The sequence below is a fragment of the Haliotis cracherodii genome, unplaced genomic scaffold (genome assembly GCF_022045235.1).
Source record: "Haliotis cracherodii isolate W230 unplaced genomic scaffold, xgHalCrac1.p SCAF_12, whole genome shotgun sequence".
Classification (NCBI taxonomy): Eukaryota; Metazoa; Mollusca; class Gastropoda; order Lepetellida; family Haliotidae; genus Haliotis; species Haliotis cracherodii.
The window spans coordinates 17,457,426-17,483,090 of NW_027266267.1; the positions used below are offsets into that span (position 1 = coordinate 17,457,426).

Below are 25,665 nucleotides of genomic sequence, written 5' to 3' on the forward strand. Positions count from 1 at the left end.
ACTCACTGTAATAATTTGATACCGTGATTGACCGATCAGAATCGAGTATTTCACATTCATGGTAGAAATTATAATTGTGTGCGTTTATGGAGGTGTAAGAACCGTTGTGCATGCCTTACACAAATGAAATACCTATACTGTGCATACATCCACTGACTCAATTTATACGTTGTGCTTATCAGCTTTTATATTATACCTTCATAAACGCAAACAAAATATTGAATAAAAAACAACAAAACCCCTTTCATATTCATGACACGTCTCTGCTATAATCCATTCTACGATTCCGACTGTATCATGTGCAATTCTTATCAATAAATAAGTCAATAAAAATACATTCTCAGACTGCTAATCAATTTAAAAGCATAAACAACTGTAGACAACGATTAATAGCATAGTTCAGTGCAATATAACGATATAATATAACATTAATCACTATTTTTGATTGGAACAGGGAGGATATCAATTCAAATTAGTATACAATGAGTGAGTGAGTGAGTGAGTGAGTGAGTGAGTATGGTTTTACGCCACTATTAGCATTATTCAGCAATATCACCTTCAAGGGACTTCACACATTATTACCATGTAGGGAATCGAACCCGAACCTTCGACGTGACGAGCGCACGTTTTAACCACTTGACAACACCACCGCCCCTTTGAATAGATTATACAACATACAAGCACAGTTTGAGAATGATGTAAGATTAAAGTTAGTCACAGCGCTACGAGATTCAAAGATTAATTACCACGAGGTTGACCGCCACTGTCCTGGTACGGAGATGCGTTGATGGATTCATAGGTCACAGGGGGAGTCTCTGCCATGCCTTCAAAGGTACTCGTATCTGCTGGAGCATCTTCTAGAAGATATATGATTGTTTATATCATATATATATATATTCTTTTAAAACGTAAGGGATAAGAAAATTCAAATCTTAATTGCAAGTTTTATAACAAAGATAGTTGTTGACAACAAGCATCCTATGCAAGACCGTTCATGTCTTTAAAACATTGTTCCCAAACACATCAGGTGCCGCACGCAGTGGTCCCACACCCGTGCGTAGCGTGCCATTCCTGATTATGACACTTTCAGAGAAGGTGGAATAATCTCTGTTCACCATTATGTCTGTCAATCTGATTGATTTTGCTTATCTTACAGTTGTGATTTACTTGATTTCTTTCATTGTTTGTGTATGATATAGCGACGAGGCATCTGCAACACACGGTGCGGCCACGGGCTATTGGCATGCTGGAAACTGGCAGAAAAGATCGACCCCATTCAGGGAGTCCCTGGTCAACGACAAGAGTACAGGATCGACTGTTCCGCTACCAGGCTCTACAAAATCGACCTCAAACGGGAAATTAGATTGGTGCAAACTTTCACCAGGCAACTAGGGACGAGTTACGGGTCAGACGAATAGATGCTCGTCTAGATGCTCCATGCTCCATGCTCGGCGGCCACGTGTGGTGCCGCCCCTTACAAATCGTCATATTGCCAACAGTTGTCAATGGTGTACACAATGTCGAAACTGGGGTAATCATCGCTGGTCATGTGGCATGTTTTCGTCAAGTTCATGTCAACATGAGACCTCATGGGGAATTTGGCGGTGGATCGGTTCTGGTGTGGGGGGTGGAATCACTTTTACTGACCGAACCCCACCACACATTGTGCAAGGAAGGGTCACTGCACAGTACTATCTGGACACCATACTGACACCCTTTGTTGTCCCGTTTGCAAGGCGTGTGGGTCGACGATTTGTCTTTCAGGATGACAACTCCCGTGTTCGACGCGCACGAATCGTCAGTGTTCACCTTCAGCAGCACAACATCTAGCAAAGAGTCCAGACCTTTCCCCCATTGAAAACATCTAGGACATTATAGGGACATGTGCGCGTCAACATTATAGGCCGCCAACCACGTTGGCTGAACTTGGTCAGGTCCTGCATGAGGAGTGGGACAGACTCCCCAAAATCGCCATAAGGACATTTATACGCAGTATGCCTCGTCGAGTGAATGAGTGTTTGACAAATCGTGGCCGTATTACGCACTACTGATCCAAAACCGCAACTTTGAAATTTCCCATCTCACCCCTATCGTTTTTCTAGATTGTTGGTTAGCAGTCATAGCATCGACTGTCATACATCAATGTAATATGTTCACAATTCCCTCATTGTAATGATACAACTAATACTAGAAACTGATACCTCTTACAACTTTGGAATCTGCAGGTTGTTTCCGAGTATTCTTTACTTTCTTCTCTACTTCTCTTCTGAAGAGTATGTGTGTACATACTTACTCTTCAGAAAGTAATATTTTCATTTTCATGTTTGGTTGTAGTACGATGTGTACAATGCTGTCAATACTAATCTGACAGTAACATACTGCAATACTGGACATTCAATACTATTATAACCGTTAACGGCTCAATTACCTTTCGTGTTCTCATAAATCTTCAGCTGTGAGTAATTTTGTTTATCTGGTGCCTTTTCCTCCAAACTTGTGTACTGAGCCGGACTGTTGACTGCATCTAAAAAAATACAGATTCTATCAGTTCTGAGAGACTGTGGTATAAGTGTGAGATCATTAGCAGTAATATTACCGACCACGTACCCAAGGAAGAATAGCCAATGTTGTCAATTTCTGTATCTTCAGCTCGACTGGTGCTGCAAACGTTGACAGGTCAGTTCATTAAAGTACATGTACATGTAGGACACGAGTTGTCCACATCATTTCAGTTAGGTTTAGATTTTAAAAGATCATCATTAACATTATTCCATCAATTTATATTTATCTATTTGTAGTTTTATCGCTGCTATATTGTGATTACTTCATAAGCATGGACTACTTCAGTTATTACTGTCGTCAGTTATGTCAAAAGGTGAACATTTTTGGCGACTCTGTCATGTTTTTGGAAGCAAAGTTTATTGATCCTCGCACGTACATAATCAAAAATTAATTTAGAATAACATATGGGGGTGAAACAGATATCTGCATTGTGTCTCTTAAACAGATCAGCACTAATCGAAACTGATATCAGAAGACACGCAGGAGAGAATCCCTATAAATCCATACAATATGAATTCATTTGGAATACCTTTTTTGTGATGCAGTTCCTGCAAAAGATGAAGAATGTCTACATTGTATTTAATAGTAAACACATGACGAATATATCGTATGTATAGTGAACATGCTGCACAGGGAGATTATGAAAAGTAAAATGACAAAAGAGGAGTCAGAAGCAACCGTTTCTTTTACAAGTATACATATATATATATATATATATATATATATAGGATATATTTAACATCTCAGGACTGACGTATAGATGCATATATTTTGTTATTTATGATATTATATTGAAGTTAAGGTCAACTGACGTATCAGTTAGACCACACTAGGTATGCTGAGTAAGTAACATTATTCCACTTCAATACATAACACTGTTATTCGTCATTATATGCAGTGTCAATATAAAATGTTATTCTGACTGCAAACATGTTCTTAATACTGCGTCAATTTACTTACAGTTATACGGATAGTTTGTAACATACCTTTCATGGCATGTCCGAACCTGAAACCCTTTCTGTAGAGGACCATCACAACAATTCCTTCAATGAACAAGGCAAGAAGCAGAGTTCCAACAGTTGATCCCACGATGTCCTCTGTACAAGTAGCATCGAGTTGCTGATGGTCTGTAGGATCTGCGTTATAAAAGTATAACGAGTGGTTGTCGTGTATTTACTGGTTTGCAGTAAATCGGTAAACATTACCACATTCATTTTCCAACCCAAGTAAGCACATGTTGAACTTATTGATAATTGTTTATGCACTGCAGCTTTAAACTTTTTATATTCTACGATGAACCCGCAACGACAACATATCACATAGCAAGGAAATGTTGACGCACCACAATACTTACTATAACTCATATATAAAACACTCAGTTTCTGAACCAGAGTCGATTATTTACAGGTTGCAGCCATATAAGTGAAATATTGTTGAGGGCAGTGCTATGCAACAAACAACAAATAGATAAACATGCTAATAAACACACAGACAAATATATATGTTGTTTAAATAACATTGCCTGTGGCATTGTTTAGTGTGCCGTTAAAAAAAAAACCCAAACAGGCATGCTAAAAATAGGTATGTGTTGCTACAATACATATTTTTCTTCATGTAATGTTGTTGATTATGAGAAATTGAGATCCCACGTCAGTGATAATTACCCCCAGGAGTCACAGTTTCCACAATGGCGAAAGATGAACTTTTAGACAAGGCATTTCTACTATGCAGACGGAAAAGGTGAATATCTCCTGACGTTAGGCCCGTCACTTCCACCACTTTCACCTTGCCAGTGTCATCATACGTGTTGTACGCGGTCCACGTTCTTGTAACAAACTGAAGATATTCAAGCATGAAAGACTGGGGATGTCCACCATTGAACCCAGGTTGCCATGACAACCACACCGAAGACGTTGTTACATTTTCTAGAGATTTGAACTGTGTAGGTGTCCCCGGAGGCCCTATTAAAACAACGTAATACCATATGTTTGTTCTGAGAAACTCTGTATCAAGATACTCACAGTGAACATCATGAAGTGAAAAGTCATACTTTCAGAACACACATAAAATGGTATATTGATAAAATAGGCTATAGTAGTAGTAATTATTAATAATTGATTATATGAAAACTGAATGGACGAATAAGAATTGGATGTTCACCTTCGACCTTGAGACTGACAGTATATGCCACCGACCGGCCTACACGAGTGTCCACTGTAAGACTGTAGTCCCCGAAGTCCTGCTGTTGGAGGTTAGTAAGGTGTAGTCTGGCAGTGACTGAGATGTCTGAGACAGGGCTGGAGGAACCAGTGAGGTCCTGGCTGGTGCTGGTGGTTCTACTCCAGGTGAATGTAGGAAGGGGGTAGGCCAGGACTGATACAGACACAGTGACGTTACCACCCAGTCTAGCGGCGTATTTGAGTTGCTGGGGAACTGATTCATCAAGTCGAGGGGGAACTGGTTAAATGTACAAGACAGACGGCAATTAATACACTTGCTTAAACTTATGTATAGATTCGAGAACAAATAATAAACTGTCCGCACGTGTACGAGTGAAAGAACATACTTAGATGATATCCCTATCGTCCTATCTAACACGAAACAAAACGAAAAGGTAGGCATTTCCTGTATATACGAGGACTGGTAAAAAAGTTCTAACAAACAAAACGAACAATTGTGAAAGTGTTTTTAATTGTATTTTTCAACTTTATCTCCCTGGCTTCAATACACTTCTCATATCGATAGTGAAGCTTTTCAATTCCAGTCAGGAAGCAGTTTTCTGAAGCCAACCTGACAAAAACATTCACGGCAGCTTTGAGGTCATCGTTGTCATCATAGCGCTTCCAACGAAGGTGTTCTAGTTGTTTATGAAACATGTGGCATTAACTGGTGCAAGGTCTGGTGAGCATGGAAACTCTTCCAATCCACATTGTCACACAGCAGCCTTTGCAAGTCAAGAGGTGTGAGAAGAGGCATTGTCATGAAATAGTAGAACTCCAGCAGTCAGCCTTCCTCACTACTTTTCTTTGATTGAGTCTTTCAGGCCATGAAACAAGTCAGCATAGTAGTAATCGGTAATCGTCTTTTGACCGGTAATCAACAAGGATCACAACATTTGCATCCCAGAATACTGTGGCCATAACTTTCTTCACTGATTTTGAATTTCTTGGGTGCTGGAGAAGTGGAATGGGGCCATTTTGTGGATTGACGTTTTGAATTTGGATCAAAGTAGTAGACCCATGTCTCATCACCCGTGACTAATCTCTTTTTTAATGTGACGAAATCTTAAATTGTCTTAAGATCTGAATTAAGAAACGTTGGCACCCAATGGGCAAATATCTTATTCATCTGTATATGTTTATGAATAATAGTTTCAATGGATCCATAATAGTTTCAATGGATCCATGTCTGCCTCAAGTTCAGCAATGGAAACACGTCTAACTGACAGTATACGTTTTTCTATCTCCTTGATTGAATCTTCATTGATGGAGGTTAAGGGATGTCCAGATGTAGGGTCATCATCACGGCTTGTTCTCCCAGCCTTAAACATAGCTGCCCAACGTTTGACAGTGGAATATCTAGGGCACTTATCCCCATACACTTGTGACTTGCGGTCATGCATTTGAAGGAAAAACTTGATGACTGCTCGGTTATTTCCATTTGTGTGTCCATTTGGACACCTATCACGTTCAACAGACTGTCACTAACATACACACGTCCTCAACAGACCAAATACACTTCCAAGAACTACCAAAACAATTTACTACAATGACTAGTTCATGTTGTTATGGTCAGGCTCAGAACCTTTTGACCAGCCATCGTAGTCATAGTTGCAATACGTTGTGAATATCACGTTTAGACAATGACGATGTGTCAGTGCCATGTGTCAAATAGATCGATTGTATACTTATGGTAACAATAATTGCTAGATTTGTATGCATTATAAACTATCAGTAGGAAGACAAGAAACGTTGGGACTTATGAATGACCTGAATCAGACTTTCTTAGCTCGGCAATGGTGCGGAACATAATCACGTAGTTCCAAGATTATCATCCCCAGCACTTTTGTGAGGTGCCCAGCTACCTAATTTTGGTATCCTTTTAAACGAGAGTTTGACATTTAAGTTGTGTATGCAGGAAACTTGATACCTGTTTTATTTATGCACTGCAGGATCAACAGTGGACAAAGAGCAACACAAATATACAAATATATAATGTTTTCGTTTTAAAGCCTGACAAATTTAGTTAATGGCAATAATTACAACACTACCACACGTATCGGTGCGAACATCGGGTCGGCTGAGTGATTACTCACAAATGACCAGCAACTCCACCCTCTGACTGACAGGTGCTCCGATGTTGTTAGTGGCAGTACAGGAGTAGTTCCCTCTTTGTCTACAGTCTGCTGACTCCAGTCTATATTCTGCTGTCAGGGAGTTATCTGCCCTTGTCAACTCCTCAGTTCCATTCAGTAACCTAATGATTGACCTTGGGTAACTATCAATCTGGCATCTCAAGGTCACTGTATCAGATTCGTTAACTGTCAATGTGCCGCTGAGTGAATTGGCGGTGAACATACTTATACTGGCCTGATCTGAAATTATAACTCATTATTATATTACAGGGAGGGTATTGTCTGTATATTGGAGTTAACATGTGTGTGGATTAGTAAGAAAAGAAACATGAGTTCCATAACTGAATTCATCGCATGCACTTCCACATGCTTTTAGTGTATTACATATTTCTAACATGTTGATCTATCTATATCTAGGATAATGAAACGAACTTTCCGGACGGACTTTTAAATTACAGTACTAGCACTTGTTTAGATTTGTATATGACTAGTTTATACCTCGAGGGATCAATTTCATTTAATACTTGTGACTTCATGTTTACACTGACAGCCATACACCAACCACATGTAACGCAGAATAAAAAAGTTCATCAAAAGGATATGTTACATGAGCATATGTATGGTCAAATTGCAATACAGGAACAACTTTTGTACTTGACATCAAAATGTGTGGTGCCAATGGAAACGTCAACTCAGGATCAAAACAGCAATAAACAAAATGTGAAGTCTGACCCTCTGACACATTTCCATCACACTATGTCATTCATACATAAACATCCCTATTTTGCCTTTTACCCCCAGTGGAATCTGTTTCGGCATATAATCGAGAATGATCATCCTCTGGCGTTGCAGTATTGCATTTATGAATCACTATTAAAAGCAATACATTCAGGAAAATAAGTAAACAATCTATTATTAAATCTTTCCTCTGCAATACATCGACATTGCGTTACGGTTGAGTGCAGTAAATGTATTATTGGAGGTTATCAAAGAAAAATAAACAGTGCATGTGGTAGCAAAAAACAGAAACTTTTGTTATCCTAGAGAAGTCAAACTAAGTTGTCTTTGAAGCACAATTTGAAAGTGCTTGACAGTTTGTTAGATATTATTTGATGTAGCATAAAGCCTGTCTCCATACATGGTTGGGAGCTTGTGCCACTCGTCACGAGGCTTGTGAGCAATGTGGATTGCGTGCGAGTGAATTGTCTTTTGCTCTGCTTTAAACATTGATTCAGCTGTACCATGCTGTGACAAACACACTGGTTTAAATAAAACTGACAGAAGCCGAATATGTCTGCATAGTAAATACGATTTATATATGTGTGTTATACATACTACTTGCCAACTAGCAAACTATGGAACTCTTCAGACCAGCTGTCCACACTATACCCAGCACTTGTAATTTAGCATGACAAACTGCTGGGTATGATAGATAATGCTTTCGGTAGCAATGATAACCTAGATAGTGGTGACACTTTAATTTACACGTAGAAGCATCTCGGAACTACAAATAGTGTTTCCTCAGCTTCTTATTTAAACAGACATACTGCCGCACACGCGTCATAATCCATTGTAAAGAAATGTGGCTTTGGAACCCTATGGCATCAATGGTTACTTGCTACTCACACTGCACATCCACATTGATCTGTGCTGTTGCTGTCCCCAGTTGTTGGGATCCCCCACTGGGTGTGAGCGTGTTGCTGGCAGTACAGGTGTAGTTTCCTCCCTGACTCCTGCTGATGCTGATTCGATCAAGTACAGCCCCAGTACTGACAGTAGAACCACTATAGGTCCAGGTGTAGCTTGTTAATGGAGGGTTGCCTGGTGTGGTGTAGGTACTACAGTCTATCCTGAGGCTAGAGAACTCTGAGATATTCTGCACTGTTGGTAGTCCAAATATAGAAGGAGCATCTGAAAAATAGGAAAATTACAAATCCATAAGCGAAATTGAATAAACATGTACATTTACTGGTTATTATCCAGTAAAACATGCATGACTCCTGACACTCTCCTATGTAAACTGTTATGGCATGATTTGTTCAACATACAATATATATAATAATAACAAAAATAATAATTGTATTCATATATTTTGTACAATAATAACAACATATAACTTTTCTTTCAGAAGAAGGTGTCGCAATTACTCACACTGTACATCCACATTGACTGAGGCCGAATCTAATCCCTGAGTGTTGCTGGCAGTACAGGTGTAGTTTCCTCCCTGACTCCTGCTGATGCTGATTCGATCAAGTACAGCCCCAGTACTGACAGTAGAACCACCATAGGTCCAGGTGTAGCTTGTTGTTGGAGGGTTGCCGGGTGTGGTGTAGGTACTACAGTCTATCCTGAGACGGGATGACTTGACCACTGTGTAGGTGGAAGGCAGGCCAGATATTGATGGAACAGCTGAAAGAACATGGTGCAGGTACTACAGTCTATCCTGAGACGGGATGACTCGATCACTCGGTAGATGGACGGCAGGCCAGATATTGAGTGGACATCTGTTTGTTGGAATATTCATTTCATATGTTGTGTCTCATATGAATACAGTTCGATCAGTTCCCACAACAATTTAACGGATCTTTCACTTGATGTTATACAATAATAACTGTTTACACATCACATGATACTTAAAGACATAAATTGGAGCCTTTGTTTTGCGATAAATGTCAAAAGAATGCTGAAGTAAACACCCCATATACATTTTAGAATTAATGAACGAATCAATTAATCAATAATCAATTAATGTGAGAAATAGTAACAGAATGAGGGGTTTTATACCATATCAACTATTTAGAGCGATATTTACATACTCATATATGTCATTTGACGGAATCACCATGTGTATTATCGGACATGTTCGTTATAGGTGTTATAGGTGGAATACTGCTAAACCGTTTAGGTCGTTTATGATGTACATAGCGTATTTGGTTTGTTGGTTGGTTGGTTTGGTTTTAACGCCGCACTCAGCAATAATCCAGCTATATGACGGCGGTCTGTAAATAATCGAGTCTAGACCAGACAATCCAGTGATTGATATCATAAGCATGGATCCACGCAATTGGGATCGATGACATGCATAAACCAAGTCAGCGAGCCTGACCACCTGATCCCCTTAGTCGGCTTTTACGACAAGCAAAGTCACCGTTTACGGCAAGCATGGGTTGCTGAAGACCTATTCTACCCCGGAATCTTTACGGGTCTTTGGTATTACATCATCCCCAATATATTGTTTTAAATGATGCATTTTACACGACCATACTTAAAGCAGCATAAGACCATACTCACTCTCACTCGCCTTGGAAATATTCATGTGTTCACCATTCATGCAAATTTGTGAAACAGTGTGAACATTTGAAATTCGGAAGGCAGGCCTTCTCGAAATTATTGACATTTTAATTTGTCTTATTGGAAACATAGACACCAACAATTCCCCTTTCATTCAAGCATTTGATTTAGTAAAGCTGTGACTAATGGGATCGGGTGACCAGGGTCACTGACTTGTCATCGTATCAAGTATCGATGTTCATGATGTCAGTCACAGGATTGTCCGTTCCAGACTCGATCCTTGAATGCGACAGTTAACACACACACACACACACACACACACACACACACACACACACACACACACACACACACAAACACACACGTACATTCATAATAACAAACTTGTCACCACAACAAAGGCAATGACATCCATGTGTCTGGTATCTAACACATGGTATTCCTGGCATAACTGGAGGTGACCCATTGACTCTTCTATCCATAATAATGTCCATCATATACTTACACAACACAGAGGCAGTGACACTCACTTGTCCAGTACCTGACAACCCATTCACTTCACACCTGTATGTCCCTGCATAGCTTGATGTCACGTGACTGGCAGGCAGCTGGATGTCCAGGGAGGAGGTGTAGTCACCAACAAACACGCCCTTGTTCTGCCAGGAGTCCAAGAACACAGCTGTCTGAGCAGGCACTGATCCACTGGCTATCAGCACTGCAGAGATGCCCTCCCCCTTCCTCCAGGTGTACCCGGTAACAACATCCCCCGGTGTCACAGTGTAGCTGCATCTCAGTCTCAGAGCCTGCTGGTTGGGTATCCCTGCACCTCCTGACCCGGATACTGTCACTGCTCCCTCAACACCTGGAAATAAACGCGCAAAACAGGGACCATTCTAAAATATGACTTTTCCCGATGTTACTCTAGAGAGGATGCAAAATGCAAGTTGGGCTCCTCGCTGCCTTAAGCAGTATTTTAGTTATTTCAAGGCTACAAAGATCTGTGTGTGACAAGTCTCTGACGAGCACGGGTATGATGTTGACAAATCAAGATTCATAGTAAGAGCTTATCCGGTTTATCTTCATTTTTTAACATTGTCCTTATAACAGCTGAAAAACATTTCCTCTCATATATATATATATACACACAGAGATAGATAGAGAGAGAGAGAGAGAGAGAGAGAGAGAGAGAGAGAGAGAGAGAGAGAGAGAGAGAGAGAGAGAGAGAGAGGAGGTTATCACGCGAGTGTGTTTGGGGATGGTAAATATCCTGCATTAGGAATAAACATTGCATTTAGCGAGCCTTGGCGACTAATAAAGTAAGCTACTCTAACCCTAGTCTATGAGACGTCTCGGCCACGGTCAGACGTTGTTGACAGTCGGCCTAACCTGTCATAACGTTAAGAAGTGTAGTCAGATGTACAAACAGCCTTAAAGCGAAACAGGGTAACAATTCAAACATATTTCGGCCAAATCCAAATATTTTAATTTGTGGAGCAAGCCGCAGAGGTCTACAAGCACAGATATGGCTACTGATCCCGCTTGGCTAGGCCTCATGCCCTCGCAAAATTGTGTCGAAATTTATATCTCCAAGTTACCAAAACATGCCTTAGCTACGTCACAGTAAGACACTGATTTTCAGTATATTGGACTGTTCTTTTGATAATGAAAGCAATTATCTCTGTAGTTTATCAAGATTCACGATTGTTAAATCTGACTCGATCGCCGAAAGACGAATGCGACAGTGAAAGTAGTCCCTACTTGACCTTTGATATTTGCATCTCTATCCGCATATGACCCCAACGGATATCGTTTTTATCCCTTGGCTTTATCCTGCCGATAAACCTACCCATTATATGATAAATATATATGTATATATATATACTACTTTACTGTAATATATACTCATATATATTCTGTGATAAATGGAATTAGCACATCACAGCTGCAATCTTTCCTTGATAATAGTATGTAGTATATACAGAAAGAAATGCTAATTGCTGATACTTGTGCAGTGTTTCTTTTAATCTTAAAACCTGACATACCTTTCACGAGGCTAACTGCAAGCACAATCGTTGCTGCTCTAGGAAGGGACGCCATTGACAGCAGTTTTCTGAAAAGGTAATACATTTTTTGCTAGAGAACACTACACATTCCCACGTAGAGACTTACGTATTTTATTATGATCAGATACGTTCTAACCTGTGGCTTGCAAGAACTGAGACTATGCATGTGTATATTAATGAGTTATCTTCATAACTTCTTTAAGTGGCAGTTACATGTATCTCCAGGGTGTGACAGTGTAAAATAAGCGGATTCATCATTCTAATCATGTTTTTGTTTTCTCAGAACCATGCCTGTGCTCGTGTTGCTTATGTGGTACATTGTGACATATACATCAGCCAGAGTGGCTAGTTTCTTCTACTTGATGAAATATTTGCATATATAGTTTTTCAATCTGGTGTCCTGTGTGTAAGATGAACGTTCCTTATGATATCCATGCATCTAAGTATTGCTGAACGGATCAAGTGTATGAGTAGCTGATGATGAAGTCATGTTGGCTTCGGACGGGTATATACGAGAGGGAAATCCATTTGATGTATTTGTCATAGTGGACACCATAGGTTTCTTTAATATTTCATTTATCCAAAATACCTGATTGCTTCAATATTTATTGCCAAAGTGCAATGACATTTGATCTCGCTTGCCTATTTAATGTATACAGCATACATTGTGCATATCGCCTCCGAACATAAGTCTCCTCCGTGCAGGACCCTTCATTCCCAGAGCTATTATAACTGTCAATTAACACCTCCTTAGGTCTCCGGATCTTACATATCTAAATGTACATGGGTCACACAGTTGCGGACAGATTGCACGGCTAGTCGCCGCATCACCACCAACAACGTCAACGATAATAAAAATCGCCGTTCAACTTGTAGTTAGGACAGAGCGGGTCTCCGCACCTAGAGCATTGTTCACTCGGGCCCGTGTGATTTCTGTCACGTGATTACTATAACTTTGTACCATTTCGACCTATTTCAAACTACAACAAAAGATTTGACTGTTGTTATCTCAAACATAACCCCTGAGTATTGTGTTACAACGTCCTTACTGATCTATCAAAGGAGTTATTGACTCAAATGACAGATCAATATTAGTTATTTATAGTACCTTCTTGTATGTGCTGTGTGGCGTGTTGAATATATATGTAAGCAGTTGCCAATGGGAAGCTAAGCAAATGTACACAAGTACATAAGTCTAGATTTTGTTAAACGTTGGTTAAACTATCAGAAATTATGTCTGTTTGGAGCATGACCAAACACATTGTCTCACCTTTGTGTCAGGGCTGCTTTGTGTCAGGGCTGCTTTGTGTCAGGGCTGTCCGGCGTCGAATAACTTAACATGGGTTGTCAGGTCAGATATCATAATGTGTAGTTTCCTTCCTTGTTTATAAATACACCCGAGTAAACATTGAGGCCACAATCGCGTTGCAGTTTGAGTGATAGTATAATTTGTCGACAAAGGGACTGCAGATGAGGATCCAGTCTGTTATTGATGACGGGTTTATTCCTGTTGTGTATGTATCAGTCAATCAATCAGTTTATTGTTTTTCAAGGCCATAGGACCCATATAACATACATATATATCACACAGTTATATTACATTGCACATACATCTTGGTATTGGATAACATTAAATTTCCCTTCTAATTTTAAATACGATATACATATATATTGACAGATGAAATATATTCTCAAGTATTTTAGAATCAATTATTAGCATCATACAGTGGGCTCGGTTGTTTGTTAAGACTTTGCAATGAGTATGTGCATCCCGGGTTCGACTCCCGACATGGGTACAATGTGTGAAGCCCATTTCTGGTGTCCCCCTGCCGTGGTATTGCTGGAATATTGCTAAAAGCGGCGTAAAACCATTCTCACTCACTCAATATGCAAATACTACATCTTTGTCATCTCTGTATACGAACTTTCGAATGATTTGGGCAGAAGAATGTCGTGAACATAGCCTGTGTGTTCTATCAAAATGTATATTCAACTTGATGTTCAGTCGTGATGTCTTGTACCATATGTTCCTATTTTGTTCAGGTGAACAGTTGATTTTCGTTGCATGTGTTTGTGATCAGTGCCACCGGTTGTGCAGGATACGCTCACCTTTTAGCGAACACCTGATATCATACTATTTGATAGTGATTCATAAACACATGCCCATGATATAGACGGAAATGTGCAATCGACTGTGCTTGATTCAGAGATTTGTATTGTATGTGGAAAGGGTTTTGTTGCTTTAATTCATAAATGATTCTGTGTGCCAGAAACCTGTGGTCGTTGGTCATGACACCAGGTAACACACGCCACTCACACAATGTTCTTGAAAAATAAGTGTTTGCTTGTTGCAATACAACTGCACGAGATGGCAATATTCAGCCACCATACTTTACACAGGAGGAGGCAGCCCAACGAATGCCATGCAAACTCTCAGATTTCACAACCCTGTGTTATTGTATCGTGCCCCAACCTTCAGGCGTCCGGTCCCTGTGCTGACTTGAATACTCTCCAGATTGCCTTTTCTGTGCATATACAAAGACCAATACAAAACGCGATTAATCTGGTTCCTTGTCACCGACCTTAGCTTACAATATGCCCATACAGGTGACTCGTTCGTGTTCAGAGCAACCACACGAGCATCAATGGCTTCACTCTCACAGTCAACATGGCATTCAAAAGACTGAATAGATAAGGGGCCAATTATTAGTTGCAATATTCTGTCTCCTGCGATAGCCATTCGTTAAACATTATTCACAACATGTATGCATTAACAAATGGCTTGAAACTAGTTTACTATGACTAGACCTTTGTTATGCGAGGTAGGCAGTTCAATGAAGATATACAACATGACAAAACCATAAGATCCCTAAACGTGGTTGGTTGCCTGGACATTATTTTAAGCGTTTCTTGCTGAACCGGGGTTAAAAAATCATTTTGGAAACCCTAATGCCCACAAGTATGGGATGATCACACTGTCATTTTGAAACCTTGTAGATTCAGTAGTTTATTTGCGGTTGTGAACGAATATTCAGCATGGTGTTTCTAGATTGTTTCACATATCAAAGGGTGTCCACTGGAGAGTATAACAGCGCAACAGACTGACGACATATTTTAGATAAATCTATCATCACAATGAAGCGGTGCAGCAGAAATTGATACATTCAACATGAAATAAAGTGTATATACATGAAATTAAAAGTGAATTAATTCCTTTCACTGCCACCAGCGTGGAAGGATAGACCTACCTTTTGTTGAGCACCTGGTATTATCACTATTTGATAGTGATTTCTTTACATATGCTTATGAGATACTCGTATACGTACAAGGATATTTTATGAAAAGTAACGTATTACTTTAATTCACTACAAAAGTGAATGGCAAACATCAATTAAACACTATTTATTTATTGTGAATCATTGTTTATTTCCTGTAAGTATTGGATCCAAAACAAACAAGGCAATGAAGGTGCCTCTTTATAACCTATAGTAAGCAAAATATATATTAAAATGCGATACTGAAGCATATACAACGTTAAGCCATGTCTATATGTCCTTATAAGTAAGGCTCAACGAGAATGAATACAACATGTATAAAATGTCAACAGACAGCCGTTTCACTTTAGACCTGCACACCAAAACACCGAACTATCATATAGACCACTATATTATTTTGGAAAATCAAAGCTAATGGCAAACTTTGTCATTCATTATGTAATTGCCTTTACTTCACATTTTGTGACATTTAAATATGTTATATCGACGAAACAACACGTTTTACGCTCAAATGATTGAACTATGTAAATTTACAGTCGCGACAACACACTTGGCTGCTATTGCCGTAATGATCAGTCAGGTGTGTGTGTTTATGGAGCCCACAGGGTGTTAAATAGCATAACCTGGGCTCACAGACATGTTTGTATAACAAGCAATCTGATCAATAGCTCAAGATCGGGGACGATTATCGCCGGTATCAGTCTTGATAACTTTAGGAAGTTGATCCCTGTAGATCAGCCAGTGGCCACGCTGGACAAGCACAAATGGAGTATGATGTAGTGTGGTCATATGAAAGTATGACATTGAAATGTTAATTTTGGTAGGCTAGCTCTTCTTGCAGGATCTCATTACAGGCTATAAGTGAAATCTTACAATGTTTTAAGCACTAAATAGGACCGCTATAAACGGTGAAAAATTTGGCTTTTGGAGATCATTCATAGTCAATCTCCTCGCATGTGTTCATCTGCTAAACAGGTAATGACTCAACTTTTTGTAAACAAAGTTATGAAAAGGGGACACAGAAATTTAGTACTATAAAGTTTGTGTCAGTCACGTAATCCCATGCAAGTGTTGGGGATATAACAATATGTTGTGCTATTTAAGAAATAAACGACGAGAGTGAGTGCAGTGCAGGGAGAAGAAACCATGATGGGTGCAGTGTTTTATCTTATGATAAACAACGACCACGAATTATTATCGTTTATTTCGTAAATTTGATATCGATATTATGCACAGCCTCTCGAAGAGTGATGATAAAATTGTGCAACTTTAAAATATGTTTACACGTATTTTAATAATGATGACTCCAACAATAAAATCCGACCACGGCCATGTCGCTCATGTCCATGTTATGCACAGGTCGGTAGTTCTCGTATATTCTTGCAATCGTAAAATTGATTATCTTTACCTTTTTCCAAAAAACGATTGTCACGCTTTTGGGTGCCATCGTTGGGCGATCGGGTTTTTCTGCATTGCCAATCTTCATCCATGGGGCACAAATCACTAGACACTCCCCTCCCATCAAGTGGTGAGCGCATGCTCGAATGTCCAGAAATGACGTCATATTATAACAATGTGTTTATCATGTAATACACTACTCTTTGTTCTTCATTGTCGTTTTTTTTTTTTTGGCGTAGCTATCTTATATATGTCAATATAATGCAAAGCAATAATATATTGAATGATAAAGGCAACAGTCATATGTTACTATATACTATATGAAAGGTAAACATAATTTTCAGTTCACGCTCTGTGTTTTTCCCTCCAGTGATATCTTCACATCTACTTCTTGTTTACTTGTTCCCATAGTCAGGATCTGAAACTGCATCTCATGGAATGAAGACCCGGAAACTAATTTCAAAGTTGTCAAACGATGACAGGGTAAACGTGTTGTACACCAGGACACAAGAGGGTGGGATTTTGAAACTTAAATTACTTCTGGTATACAATATATAATGCAAGATTTTAATTCTTTTCAGGGGTATAAATATTCTGAATAATGGTTACCTCGAGATTGACCGCCGCTATTCTGATATGGAGATGCGTTGATAGACTCTGGAGGAGCTTCTGTCATGTCTTCGTAGGTACTGGGCTCGACTGAAAATGTGATTCGTAACACATTTGCAAAGAACAAATTCAAATGTTACACATCCTTTTAAACGTAACACAAAGATGAATAGCACACCGATGATCTTTCAGTACCTTCACTGAGTTTATCGATTGAGAACTGCTATAGTATATAGAACATCAAAGTATCCATCTACCGTTTGTATTTTCATAAATCTTCAACTGTGTGTAATGTTGTTTTTCCGATGCCTCTTTATCGCCTGGGTACTCAGCTGGACTGTTGACGTGATCTGGAACGAATCCATATGAACATACAATAACGGTGTTAGGGCGAAGTAGAAACAGTCATATTTGTGAACAAAACAATCTATCTGACGAACATTGCTGACTTCAACTTACCCAAGGATGAATATCCTATGTTTTCCATTTCTTCTATTTCGGTATTCCTTGTGCTACAAATGTAAAGTAAGGTCCGTGTATGGCATTTTATAATGGATAGGAACATCTTCAATGTATGATTTGTTTTGTGATTTTAGAGGACATCTACCTTATTACAAAATAAATTATTTTAAAACGTATTATTCATACATTTAGTCTACCTTTTTTGTGAAGCAGTTCCTGCAAAGAAGAGAATGCATTACATAGTACCCTGTAATACACACATTAAACATGTTGCAAAGGGATAATATGATATGTGAAACCTTAATGACTTAATACAAGAAACATCGACAATTTGTGCTATTATTAATTCCATATACATTCCCGAACTGTATGTTCTCATTCTGGGTCAGTGATGATTTTGATTCGTACGTAACTTTGACGCATATTATTCATGTATCTACTGAAGGCACACTGAAATGAAATATCGCCACATCATGTTTTCACTCAACTTGCAATACTGTTGAAAGGTAAACATGAGATTTAACAACATACCTTTCATGATGTTTCCAAACCTGAACCCCTTCCTATAGAGGACAATAAGAACTAGTCCTTCAATCAGCAAGGTAAGAAGAAGGGTTCCTATCGTACTTCCTGCTATTACACCTGTGATGTTATATTCGGCATTGAGTGGTTGCTGTTTCTTTGGACCTGCAGTATAAAATGAGTATTTTATGAAATTAGTATTGACTTCTCTTTTACTGAACACAGATTTTTGTATTTTGATCATGTGATGAGCTTGATAAAGGTGTCATTTACATCAAACAGGCTTTATACTTCAAACTTTCTGAATGAGGGGGAGTTACCAATTGTACCTATCAATCCCTCCAGAAACAGATAAAGGTACTCACAGCTGACATTGAATGCCCTGACATCAGAGAGGTTGTATCCTCCATACAGCCATGCCCCCTGACACTGACACTGCTGACTGTTCTGACTCCTGCTGACAATGAAGGAGAGAGTAGATGTCCTGGTCTGACCACTGTCACTGACCGATGCTGATCCAGTGCCGGGACAGGACCACGTGATAGTAGCTAGAGGATTTCCTCCTGTCACCGTGCAGCTGATTGTCTCTGGGTCTCCTTCAAACATTAGAGTCTGAAATTTTGTGATGGAAGGAGGGGCCGGCGGTGGGTCTGAAAAAGGAACAGCCATGATAGTAACTATACACAGAAATGCATAAAGCAGTGGAGAACATGACACTATCTGGAACATTTTACAAACTGGCTTAGTTAGTGTTATCCACAACAAAAAGAAGTTATTTCATCAAACAGTGTCCACTATACATGAAAGAGTCGGTGGTTATATTATCTTTATATATCACTTTGCTCGCTCCCTATGTTTACAATGATATACAACCTTCACATGTGCTTCAAATGAAAATCTGAACTGCTCTTAACAAACTGGGCACACTAATGAACTCTCACACTTGACATCCAGTGATGCAGAACCAGTCTCGGTTGCTTTGGTGTTTCTGACTCTACACCTCACAGCGGTCTTGTCTTTATTTGGCCTGAAGGTGAGGGTCTGTGACCACCATGTAGAAGATCCTGTCACAGACCCCGTGGTGCCCCCTACAGGTGTTCCATCAATGTAGTCCCAGGTGAAGGTCAGGTTGGGATAAGCGGTGACAGTACAGGTCAAGGTCAGGTTTCTGTTCTCTAAGGCTACAGTGTTGTCTGGCTTTGTCACATCCACCTGCTCTGGTCCGATTGTAATACAGAACAGTTACCTTTGACATCAATGTTATCTTAACCTCTCACTGCATTTGTAGTACTGCTTTGACAACATGTCATATCCGATATAGTATGATTTGAACCTACATGAACACCTACGTCAATTACTATTCATCGTAGTTCAGTCTCATGAAGGAGTTGATCTCGCTGTCTAACTGACGAAAATACTCACTTTTCACCTATGATATTTTGTCTTGAGTGCCATATTACTGGATTGACTAAATGACTCCCTGACTGCAAACAACTGTATCCTCCCAGTGCGACAATAAGGCAATGGCATGTATAGAACAGTAGTTATTGACTGATTGACTGATATCACATGAATGACATACGAATGTGTGACAACAGAGAGTTACTCACACCACACTCCCACCCGGGCACTGTCAGACTGTACTGGGGAGGGGGTGTGGATGTTGGTGGCTCTACAGTAGACTTTGTGGCCCAGGTCACTCCTGACAGGGATAATGGTCACGGTACTTGTTGTCTGGACAACACCTGATTGGGATGTGTGACCATTGGATATCCCACTTGCCAACGGAACACTGTTCTTGAACCACGTGACAGTAGCAGCAGGGTAACTGGAAGAGGTCACACAGGTCAAGGTCAAGGGTTGACCCTCAGCAGCTCCTACTTCCTGGTTGGCGGATGTGATGTTTGTGAGAGACACGCTGCTGACAGCAACTGCATAGAAATTGATTTAATCACAACTAGTGTATATATCTGTCATATTCAATAACGTAATGTCGAAGGCATAAAGGTAACTATCTACAATATTTATGATGTGGAGGGAACATTGCTATTATATTACTTACTGTCAGGATAGGAATACGTGGAGTTGACACTTGTCTGTGTGTTGGATGCCTGGCAGTAGTACAGGGAGTTCCTACTGGTGCCTGTCAGCTGGTAGTTGATGGTGGCTGTCCAGCCAGTGTCTCCCTCCACTGCTACTGGGCTGGTGGCCACACTCATCCCGTCTCTGTACAGCGTCATGGACGGCGGTGGATTGGAGACAGCAGCACAGGATATAGACATTGTAGTTCTTGTTATGGTAACATTGCTCAGAGGAACTGAAATAATAACATAGTTTTATAAAGTGTTGGTATCTATTTAAGACGACGGTGGGTTGGAGACTAGTGCATGTGAGACTGATTTCGGGAACTGAAATATCAACATAGTTTTATGAAGTATTGTAATGAGTTGGAGAAACAGGTGATATATGTTGTAGGTCTAGTCATGGTAACAATGTTCCGGGAACTGACATAATAACATTATCTTTGGTGTATCTATGTAGGATGGTGGGGCAAAACTGCAATATCAGTGGTTAATATTGGGAAAGGGAGGTCAGTCTAATTTCAAACGGGAGCTATCTCCGTTGTTTTCGTATTTGCGAGCAATGGCGTCACCGACGCTGTACTTTGTTGGTCCAGCTATTAAATGCCCAGCTTATCCCTACGGTAAAACGTATTCTTAATTAAATGTTTAAATGCATTATATTTATGTTTCCATCCGTACACCTTCTGAGATTGGTTTAGTGCTGATAACCATTTTCCAAAATGTGGGCCCACATCTTTTCCGTCATCTTTGGTGATCGAAACAAGTGGGCCCACATTTGTATTTCGCCTAGCTTCGTTAGGTTGTTTCGTTAGTTCTGATAATCAATCCCTAAATGTGGGCAGACGTTCTTTCGTCATATTGCTTGCAACAGGAGGGACCACATTTATTAATCGCGAAATTCTACTTAAATATTGATAATCATGGGCCTACATTGTTCCCGTCATATATGGTGATCGAAACAAGTGGGCCAATATTTGAATATCGCCTAGTGGGTAGACGTTCTTCCGTCATAGTGCAACAGGAGGGACAACATTTAAAAATCGCTCAGCTTTATTAGCTTGGCTTACTTATAACCATTTTTAAAAAATGTGGGCCCACATTGTTCCCGTCTTATAGTGATCGAAACAGGTGGGCCCACATTTGTAAATCGCTGGGTTTCATTGGGTTGACAAAGTCATTTCAACTAGTGGGCTCACATTTGTCATTACTTTTCATGGGTATGTGACATTTTTTATTATTCATATTTTGTAGTGGAAAATGAAGGAAAGAGTAGATGTCCTGGTCTAACCTGGGACGAAATTATTTCCCCTAACGTCGGAAGGCACAACAAAGGGAGGTAACCTGGTTTCGTAATGGGTATATAAGTACAAGCGGAAAGTTGAAACTTCATTCTCAGGTGCGGTGCAGTCGAGGCTGGCTATATCAAACATGTTCGGTTATCTATGCTGCCGATTGAAGTACACATCGGTTGAATCTAAATTTGTTATTATTTGTGTGTGAAGTAGATGCAGCTGTCCATATGATGATCAGGATGTTATGCGTTGCTTGCAAGTTGTGCTGGCGAGCCATGATAATACGTTGTGAGATGGATCAGTGTCCATAGTTAAAATCTGGAACAGTTGGTTGCGAGAGTATGGATTTGGGATATACTCTGATGAGTATTCGCTGACGAGCCATAAGAATACGTGATAAGGCGTCGATGCCTGTGTATATGTATACGTTGCAAATATGAAGCATAGAATATATTCATGTAAATTACAGTTGGTTGGTTGATGGTCATGATGCTGGTGATGCAGCCGATGTTCATGATAATGTGAATACTTGTTGAAGAATAAACTGCGGTCAGTCAGTGCATCGTACAGTATCCCAAAATGTTGTAGTTGTGTATTTTGTTGTGTTAAGGGGGAGAAGGAGGAGAAGTTCGTAATGCGGGTTCGTTTACATAGACATATTCTCAACAACAAGTGCGTTTAGTTTCCAATATGGGCCCACCTATGATTTTTCGATTAGGCAAACGGAGTTAGCTCCCTTCTCGAACCACCGATAATGCGGTTTCACCGATGGTGGTGATGGTCACCTGACATACTAACCTGATACATCCATTTGTAAATGGTTACTCCCTGCATACTGATAGTCATACTGTGGTTTAAGCAAACGTCCACAAAACATAGCTACCTGATACATGCATTTGTATCGGGTTACTCTAAACATAATGAAAGACATACTGTGGTTTAAGCAAACATGAACCCACTTAACTGATACATCCATTTGTATCAGGTTACTCTCTGCATATTGAAAGTCATACTGTAGTTTAAGCAAACATCCACAGAACATACTTACCTAATACATTCATTTGTATCGGGTTACTCTATACATTCTGAAATTCATACTGTGGTTTAAGCAAACATCCACAGAACATAGCTACCTGATACATCCATTTGTATCGCGTTACTCTATACATACGGAAAGTCATACTGTGCTTTAAGCAAACATTCACAGAACATAGCTACCTGATACATCCATTTGTATCGCGTTACTCTGTACATACGGAAAGTCATACTGTGGTTTAAGCAAACATCCGCAGAACATACTTACCTAATACTTCCATTTGTATCGGGTTACTCTATGCATACTGAAAGTCATACTGTGGTTTAAGCCAACATCCACAGAACACGGTTACTGATACATCCATTTGTATCGGGTGACTCTATACATACTGAAAGTCATACTGTGGTTTAAGCAAACATCCGCAGAACATAGCTACCTGATACATCCATTTGTATAAGGTTACTCTATACATACTGAAAGTCATACTGTGGTTTAAGCCAACATCCACAGAACACGGTTACTGATACATCCATTTGTATCGGGTGACTCTATACATACTGAAAGTCATACTGTGGTTTAAGCAAACATCCGCAGAACATAGCTACCTGATACATCCATTTGTATAAGGTTACTCTATACATACGGAAAGTCATACTGTGGTTTAAGCAAACATCCCCAGAAGACGGTTACTGATACATCCGTTTGTATCGGGTTACTCTATACATACTGAAAGTCATACTGTGGTTTAAGCAAACATACACAGAACATACTTACATAATACATCCATGTGTATCGGGTTACTCACTGCATATTGATAGTCATACTGTGGTTAAAGCAAACATCCACAGAACATACTTACCTAATGCATCCATTTGTATCGGGTTACTCTATACATACTGAAAGTCATACCGAAGTTTAAACAAACATCAATAGAACATAGTTACCTAGCACACTTATGTTTAGTTGGTTGCTTTGTCTGCCACCAAACTGATAATCACATCTCCAGCTGAGTGTGTCTCTGCCGTATACGGCGTTGTTGATGGTGAGGGTGTAGTTGGTGGAGCTGGGGCAGGAGGTGGTGTAATCAGTTTGGACAGATGGGGAGGTGGAGCTGCAGCTACCCTGGCTATTTCTGTAGAATGTAGTTCCATTCTGCCACTGTATAGCTGTATGTGAAGCTTCTCCTGTGTAACACATCAGAGTACAGCTTCCCCCTTCCAGCACAGAACCTCCACATGATGACGTCAGCTGATAGTTCTGGGCAGTAACTGAAACCGTAGTAAATATGTTGTGAGATGTTACATTGAGGTTCACAGAACGATGTCTAACCCGATGTTCCGAGATATTGACACAAGCATTATGCTTGTAAGCTACTGGAAAAGAACAACTTGCGAACAAAATCAGAATGGACTATTATAGGCAAAAATATCTGCACTTTTATCTCTTACTACACGTCTGATGTCTCATTCATACACGGTTTGGGGCAACATGCGGTTCAGCTGTCTCTGACACCCCAATTTGCTTTGTAGAGTTGCATCCCTTTGCCGTGCCAGAAACATACGATCGTGGGTTCGAATTCCAGTTCACCCTCATTATGTCTCTCACACCTGCGCTCGTGGCTTTCACCAAAATGAATGCGTAAGACATACATTCTGGCTTACCTCCTTCATCAAGCTGACACGCTGATCTGTAAGTGAAATACTGTTATTAAACGTCTGAGACCTGCATCACTTCAGGCTTTCCTCCCACATTAAGGTGACACGCCGTGATATGACTGGAACACTGTTAAAAGCGGCGTTAAACCCAACCCACTCACTCACTCACTTTATTATCGACATGCAGAGGTAGATGTACATAACCACTGACATATACGTGCAATCTACTTCCTGGTTCTATTTTCAACCACTGTATGTGTGGGAACTGAGTGTGAGATTCATTTCGTTACCCCTGATGCAATAATATTAACACACATAAACCACAAGCAGTCAGATAGTGTACTTACCCACGTGTTTGTGACATATGTCCACCAAGAGAGCTCCAACTGTGAGGATGAGACGGGTGTACAGCATGGCCATGTCGGCAGTGTGTGAAACTAGGTCGTGTGTAGGAAATAGATACTGGCGTTGAACTACAGTCTATAAATACACCCGGCTTGCATGAACGGGCTTATGTAGACATAATATTTCTTAGTGTGTATTAATTCAGAATATCTATATATTCACGGAATGATTTATGTCCCTCCGTGTCCTCTGTTACACAAAGCAGATATTGTCACTTGGTAATAATGTGAACTGACTGATTTTATGGGTCTGTGTAGACATGAAATAAGTCTCAGTTTGTATTCATTCAGAATTTCTGGATATTCATTTCATGGTGACTCAAACGACTTGAACGACCACGCAACAAAAGGCAGATATTAGTGCTGGGGCATGGTGTATACGTATTGATTGTATGTGTCTGTGTTGACGTGTTACAGACGAGTACCCATTAATGTTATAACCAAGAAGGTGGGGGAAGTTATACTGCTGTGCGGCGTCTTTGTTCCTGCTACCGGTAGGTCAAGACATGAGTACCCTTTCGACGCACACCTAGTGCCATCACTGATTTTCAGTAATCCATTCAAACAATTTTCCACTGCTATTTTGCCTTTTACGTCTCGTTTAATTTGTGTCTGCGGATAATCGAGACTGGTTATGCTCTGGCGTTGAAGTTTTATA

General features: G+C 40.0%; 2 protein-coding genes across 2 annotated transcripts; both read right to left on the reverse strand.

The window, feature by feature from the left end:
• Nucleotides 1-738: 738 nt before the first annotated feature.
• Nucleotides 739-12,304, reverse strand: LOC139457118 (contactin-6-like). Its single transcript, XM_071238550.1, has 12 exons — nt 12,250-12,304; nt 10,713-11,069; nt 9,068-9,325; nt 8,543-8,827; nt 6,878-7,156; nt 4,723-5,019; nt 4,227-4,523; nt 3,549-3,698; nt 3,092-3,110; nt 2,608-2,660; nt 2,429-2,524; nt 739-857 (listed from the first exon to the last, which is right to left on the reverse strand). The coding sequence occupies exons 1-12, from the start codon at nt 12,302-12,304 to the stop codon at nt 739-741; spliced, it is 2,265 nt and encodes a 754-aa protein (XP_071094651.1).
• A 5,001-nt stretch (nt 12,305-17,305) lies between these two features.
• LOC139458205 (V-set and immunoglobulin domain-containing protein 10-like) lies at nt 17,306-25,023 on the reverse strand. The gene is made up of 12 exons (XM_071239552.1): nt 24,951-25,023; nt 23,893-24,216; nt 20,599-20,853; nt 20,147-20,467; nt 19,478-19,762; nt 18,902-19,186; nt 18,546-18,701; nt 18,212-18,230; nt 18,012-18,064; nt 17,810-17,902; nt 17,553-17,642; nt 17,306-17,367 (listed from the first exon to the last, which is right to left on the reverse strand). Exons 1-12 carry the CDS (start codon nt 25,021-25,023, stop codon nt 17,339-17,341), a joined length of 1,983 nt encoding a protein of 660 aa, XP_071095653.1. The 3' UTR covers nt 17,306-17,338.
• Between the last annotated feature and the right edge of the window lie 642 nt (nt 25,024-25,665).

Excerpts from the sequence above, each read along its gene's own strand:
- LOC139458205 (XM_071239552.1), bottom strand. The coding sequence starts at position 25,023 with ATGGCCATGCTGTACACCCGTCTCATCCTCACAGTTGGAGCTCTCTTG. Across the intron at positions 19,187-19,477 it reads TGCATCACTGGATGTCAAGT|ACCCACCGCCGGCCCCTCCT; the intron begins GTGAGAGTTCAT and ends TTCCTTTTTCAG. Across the intron at positions 17,903-18,011 it reads CATAGGATATTCATCCTTGG|ATCACGTCAACAGTCCAGCT; the intron begins GTAAGTTGAAGT and ends GATTCGTTCCAG.
- LOC139457118 (XM_071238550.1), bottom strand. The coding sequence starts at position 12,304 with ATGGCGTCCCTTCCTAGAGCAGCAACGATTGTGCTTGCAGTTAGCCTC. Across the intron at positions 9,326-10,712 it reads TGTCACTGCCTCTGTGTTGT|CTGTTCCATCAATATCTGGC; the intron begins GTAAGTATATGA and ends ATGTTCTTTCAG. Across the intron at positions 7,157-8,542 it reads GATCAATGTGGATGTGCAGT|ATCAGGCCAGTATAAGTATG; the intron begins GTGAGTAGCAAG and ends TTATAATTTCAG.